Source organism: Sinocyclocheilus rhinocerous, unplaced genomic scaffold, assembly GCF_001515625.1.
Source record: "Sinocyclocheilus rhinocerous isolate Xijiao unplaced genomic scaffold, SAMN03320098_v1.1 scaffold934, whole genome shotgun sequence".
NCBI lineage: Eukaryota > Metazoa > Chordata > Actinopteri > Cypriniformes > Cyprinidae > Sinocyclocheilus > Sinocyclocheilus rhinocerous.
In genome coordinates, this window is record NW_015658752.1 from 554837 (window position 1) to 561057 (window position 6221).

The 6221-nt window shown below is 44.7% G+C and overlaps 1 protein-coding gene across 1 annotated transcript in view; it reads right to left on the reverse strand.

The window, feature by feature from the left end:
* Positions 1-875: 875 nt before the first annotated feature.
* LOC107722902 (fidgetin-like) overlaps positions 876-6221 on the reverse strand; it is a 76414-nt gene continuing 71068 nt past the window's right edge. The window contains exon 2 of the mRNA XM_016531401.1: positions 876-3510. Coding sequence (XP_016386887.1) covers positions 1298-3502 — 2205 coding nt within the window. The 5' untranslated portion in view covers positions 3503-3510 and the 3' untranslated portion in view covers positions 876-1297. The remainder of the gene's footprint in view (positions 3511-6221) is intronic.

A 6221-nucleotide genomic window follows, 5' to 3' on the forward strand; every position in this document is an offset into this window, starting at 1 on the left:
AGAAAATAGTGCTAAACTGAGGTAGAACAGAATGCAGGGTACACGTGATCCTTCAGATATCTTTACACCAACACCACACAGCAGCAGGACAGAGTCCGAAACAAAAACGAAACATACGTAACTGTTACGAAGAATGTGAAAATATTTCCACTTCAAGAATCTGGTAGCCTCTTTGTAAAGTTTTGGTTCACCCTAACTCTATTTTGCAGAAAGGAGACAAACACGCAAATGTTGACGTCTACTGCATTCTCTGGCGTGGATGTGGTTTCGGACGAAGTTTATCTACACAACAGATTGTGCCCATCTCTGAGCGTTCGTTGTAGAGTCTGAACTGTGCTATGCAGGGAGGAACAGGTGCTGTACTCAATACTGGTACACAATTCTGCTTTCAAAACTTAAAGCAATGTCCACAATGGAATTTAAACGTAATTTAGAAAAAACAATAAGAATATAACGGAAGAAAATGAAACTCCCCAAATTTTTCTTCCAAACAACCCAGAAATGTTCTGGTTACATTCATAGTCATATCCTTTTCATTTCTTTTAATTGGTTGAGGTAAACCTAGAATTTTAGAAGAAGCAAATTAGAAACCAAACCCAATGTAGTCAGCAGTATGTAGTGCTATCGCATAATCTTTTTTGAGGTACTGTACAAATCACAATCACTTTCCTGAGTTTTTGAAGAAAATCAAACAAACGAATTTCATAACTTAGGATCCAGATTCAAAGTACAACATGGACCTTCTCCTGCCCTTCCTGGGGTCTACAGGTCAGACTTGATTGAGGAATACTGTTGTTCTTTTGAGAGAAGTGTCGAAAACAAGGAAAGGAACGAAAAGCAGAACATGTCTGATTTAGTTTCATGTTAAAGCTCTCTATATTAGCACATGCCACCAATGTAGATGGTGAGGCAAACAAATCCAAATCAATAAAGCACCACTTCAGGCACTTCATAGCAACAAAATCTCAAAAACAGCAAAATGATATTTACACACAAAGAAGTTTGTCCTCACTTACAGAGTTCCTCGGTAAGGGGATCTCTGTGTCTGCAGTACTGAGCCCAGAAAACAGTATTTCTCTGTCTGGATTATGTGCAAAGGGCCAGCCAGACCTTGACTTAAGTACAGCCATGCATCATTCAATTGTATCTGACCGTCCTTCAGGTTCTTCTTTAGGGGTCATCTACATTTGTAATAACCACACTGTTTAACTGCATGTGTCACCCAAAGAATTCTGAATTGTATCCCCTCTTAAGAGTAGAGGAGGTAACCCCACAGATTTCATTACGCCCTCGCTCTTTACTGACTACAACCAAACATCTTATTCCATTCAGTGTATGTATCGAGTTCTTTCTGTGATATGCTGGGCTGGATTTTGCAAAACACATTCTCAAAGTCTTGGTATGACACCGGTCTCATCTGACCTGGCATCATTCCGGAAAGGTCTGTGCCGGACATGCCATGGAGAGGACCAACCATGGCCTCCTGGCAAAGTCGAACCACATCCAACCCGGAGAAGCCGTCTGTCCGCTGAACAAGCAGCGCAACCTCTTTGTCACTGAGGCAGTAGTTGTGCTGTGAGAGCAGCTGGCTGATTATCTGGTGTCGTGCGGTGGCATCCGGTAAGGGGACGAGCAACCGCTTAACAAAGTACCTTCGTAGAGACTCATCAATCTCTTCGGGTTTGCTGGTGGAACATACTACTAGAACATGTTCCTCTGGAGAACTTAGAACTCCATCGAGCTGGAGGAGGAGTTCACTCTTGATTCGGTTCACAGGACTTTCTTCGTTCAACTGGGCAGACAACAGCAGATCTACATCACTGATGAAAACCACTGAAGGCTGCCGGCAGCGAGCGACAAGGAACGAGGCCTGGACGATCTTCTCACCCTCTCCAAGCCATTTTGTGACCAGTGCGGAGCCACTAAGGAGGAGGAAAGCTGAGCCAAGCTGACTGGCCATACACCGGCCAAGCAGAGTCCGGCCCGTGCCCTGAGGTCCAAAGAGAAGGATGCTGCGAGGTAATGTTGCCATACCGCTGAACATGTCTGGCCTCAGAATAGGCCACAGGACCTCATCTTTGATGGTGGCTTTTGCCATATCCAGTCCAGCAATGTCACTCCAGTCCACAGGGGGTGTCTGCTGCAGAATCTCAGTGGTGACCATCTCTACCAAACTAGCATCGCTGTTTTTTAACTGCTCCTCAGCAGGGTGGCTGGATGAAGTGGCCGTGCCAATGGAATGGGGGTGATGCTGTCTGTTGTCGTCACCGTGGTCACTCAAAACGGGGGAACCGAACTTTCCAAATGACTCGCCTGGCCGCAGGGATCCCAAGGAACCTTTGGAGGATCCGTAAGGAGGAGGGGTTAGTGCCCTGCCGGACTGGCTGCCGAATTTCCGCTGCTGATCCGGTGGCATTGACTGCTTTGTGGGCTTAAACGCCAAAGATGATGTGTCAGTATTCCTGTCAAATCCATTCCCTCTGGTTGAGTCAACAAGACTGTGGTCTGGCATTCTGTACATGGGGCTTTGAGCAGAACGCTGCTGGCTGTAGTTGAAATTTCCATAACTGGAGTCCATATCTCCCTGGTCCGTCATGTAAAACGCTTTTCTTTTCAGTGTGTTGGCTGAGCTGCCGTTCAAAGGTGTTGGTGCAATTGGCGCATGGTTGTGGGACTGGTAGGAGTAACCGGGAAGGGTGGAAGGGGGTAGGGGAGTGGGGGCAGCAATGCCTGAGGGCAAGTAAGCTGAGGGAGGGGGTGCTCCTCCTGGGCTGTAGCCTGGGGCAACAGCAGTCTGTGGGGGATAACCTGCTGGAGGGTAATTGTAACTGGAGAGATTGGGGGAACTTGCATTGTAGCTGGGCACTAGGGTTGGAGGTGGAGGCTGAAGGAGCCCGGCGCTGTGCAAAGGTGAGGGATGTGGCGACGGGAGAGCTGGTGTGCTTTGCCCACCGCTGTAAGTGGAATGCAAGTACGAGCCATTGTAACTGCTAGCGAATTCCTGAGAGGGGATCCCCGAGTGCAGTGCAGTAGACGCATGATTCCCGCAGTTACTGCTGGAGTAGCTGGGCTCGCTCAAGCTACCCACCACCCCTGTGGAGCTGCCGACACTTGCCGTCACATCTGGAGGAGGCAGGGTGACCGTCATGCCAGTCTTACTTGCAGAAATGACATCTGCAGCACAGCTCATTGGGTAGATCCCCTCCTGCCATGCTTCGCTCTCCGACTTGCGTCCGTTCAAGAGTCCTGGGGCGTTCTCGGAGTACGAGCACAGAAGCGCCCGTTCACTGGGACCCTCCAGGATACCAGAATACTTCTCTGCGTACTTCTTCAGAAGGTTGGAGGCTGTCAGTGCTGATATATCGTCATTGGCCCAGGCATACTGGTAGGTCCGCTGCAGGTGTCCGCGGTATGCCTCTGCTTTATGTGCGGGGGAACGTGTGGTGGATGAGATGTCAAAATGTTGCTCGGCCCACTGCGCATGCTCTGGGGTCCACTGCATCTTTAAGCCTAAACAATCAACAAACAAAAACAAGCAGGTGTGAGAAACTTGCACTCACGAATAGAAGCTGCCAGATCTGCCTTGCTGATTTATCTGAAAGTACTGAAATTTAGTTGATAACTGTAACGGAAGTGGTCATGTGGCTTAGTGTTGATGTGTAGTACAATTTTTAGTGAATTTTGAGCCAAATATATATTTTGCAGTTATGGCTTGCAAATGTTAATTACATAAAGACATTTTCATGCATATATTCTGTTTTCAAAATTTTTTCAGAGTACTGTAAATATTGCGAAAAATAAGCGTTATACAGAAATTAGTGCTGACCATTAAAAACACATTGGTCAACCACTGGGCTTTTCAGGGTTTTCTTTTTTGGCATGTCAGAATCAATGATCCAATAAGCAACTGCTATTGAAAAGAAACGAAATACACACAAACAGCAACAACAAGAGTAAAATATAATTTCCATTTTCCCCCATCCAGCTCTCCGAGAGTCCTGGCTTCATGTCGCAGACACTGCTGACAGTATCGCAGGAACAGTGCAGATTTGGGCCTCCAACACCTGGTTAGCACAGTATAATGCACCCTGCACACAGCCGAGTGACACAGACATCGCAGGTCACTCTATAATCCAACTCTCATCTAAAGCAGTCCCAGACAGTTTCAAATCTGCTTGGAGGAGTGCAGCAAAGCAATCTCCCAGGCAGCGCTCTACTGCTTTCATCACACAAACTCACAGCACGGCATGAATTACAACAGCTTTCTGTCTGCCGCCCGCTCGCCTCCCGGAGCACAGGGAACTGCAAAGGGGGAAAAACATGCCTGCCTCCCTCTCGTTCGCTCTAATGCTCCCCTTTCTCTCTCCTCCTTTTACTCTGACGCTCTGGGTTCTGCCTCTCTTTTTCTCGCTGTCTTTTCTCTCTGCAGCCTCTGTCTTTTATTGGCTCCGGGGCTCAAAAGCCACCATCAAGTTTAATCCCAAACTCCATCTGCAAACACAAGCAGTTACATACGCTGTCATCTTAGACACAGCATGGGATTATCAAAGAGACATTTACTCAAGAGCCGACGGGATGACGGGGGTGGTCGCACGCACACTCTCGCCGTCTGTAGATAGACTTCTGATGACAACAGCGTTCAGCCGCAGTGTCCAGCAGGCGTGTTATTGTGCACACACCTCCCGCTTATCTGAGCTTACTGGGCCTAAGCACTCACAAACACTATTCACAGCACAAAGAAGAAAGAAGATATCACCGAAAACGACGCTGTTTACAAGCTTTTAGCCATGAGCCCATGTACCTTGATCTCTAAAGCCTGTCAAATTACCTAAAGACTGCACCTTTTCCTGTACTCAACAGCAATTGGGTATTTAAAACTTAACATACCTCTCAAAACATGATATAAACACATGACCACCCCTTGTAGCATGTGCATCATAAATAAAATAAATCTGTTATCGATTAGAATAAACAATAGTAGGGATGCACCGAAATGAAAATTCTTGGCCGAAGCCGAAACCGAACAAAATGAAACACTGGGCCGAAGGCCGAATACCGAACACAGTTTTTCGAGTTTTTTTTCCCCCATGTATTTTGCCAATTTTTTCACCATTGCACAAATTAAATAGCCAAAATGTGCTTTTTTACTGTTCTTAACTTAAAATTAAAAAGTTAGTAAAATATATATATTTTTTTGGCCATCAGACCCCCTTCTTGAATCAGGCATGTATTTTTTACATTTCAGCGCAGATTTTACTCGTGCTTTGGACTTTGAACCCTGGTTAACAAGCAGATCAGCCGCGAGTTCGTGCAGCTGTCAGAATACATGCAATTCGTGCGTGTATTCGAGAACATAACGTTCTGCAGTTTATTTACTAATTGTTTAAGGCCATTTCGCGATTTGCGTCTTTCTCGGACTGCTGACATGTTTGTTGCATTGCGCCTCTCACTCTACGCTGGTTGCTATTTGATCGTGTCACGTCATTGTTCGGTACAGTTTATTCGGTCTTTTCGCTTATTATATAATAATTTCGGTTACCGAACATTCGGTGCATACCTAAACAATAGAACAATTAAACCCAAAATTGATAGCTACTGTAATGCTAATAGTAATAATATATTATATATATATTAGTGCTGTCAAATGATTAATCACGATTAATCGCATCCAAAATAAATGTTTTTAATTGTTTAAGGCCATTTCGCGATTTCAATCATCATACAGTAACCAGCAACAATCACCCCTTCCTCTTCTCATCGAAGACATGTGATGCAGCACTAAACAGTCTCTCTCTGTCGGTGCTTGTAATGATTTTTGCGTCTTTCTCGGACTGCTGACATGTTTGTTGCATTGCGCCTCTCACTCTACGCTGGTTGCTATTTGATCGTGTCACGTCATTGTTCGGTACAGTTTATTCGGTCTTTTCGCTTATTATATAATAATTTCGGTTACCGAACATTCGGTGCATACCTAAACAATAGAACAATTAAACCCAAAATTGATAGCTACTGTAATGCTAATAGTAATAATATATTATATATATATTAGTGCTGTCAAATGATTAATCACGATTAATCGCATCCAAAATAAATGTTTTTATTTACATAATATATTAACTATATATACTACTCTAACTATGTACATGTACTGTTTATTTATTATGTATATGTATATATAAATACACACACATGCATGTATACATTTAAGAAAAATATGTTAT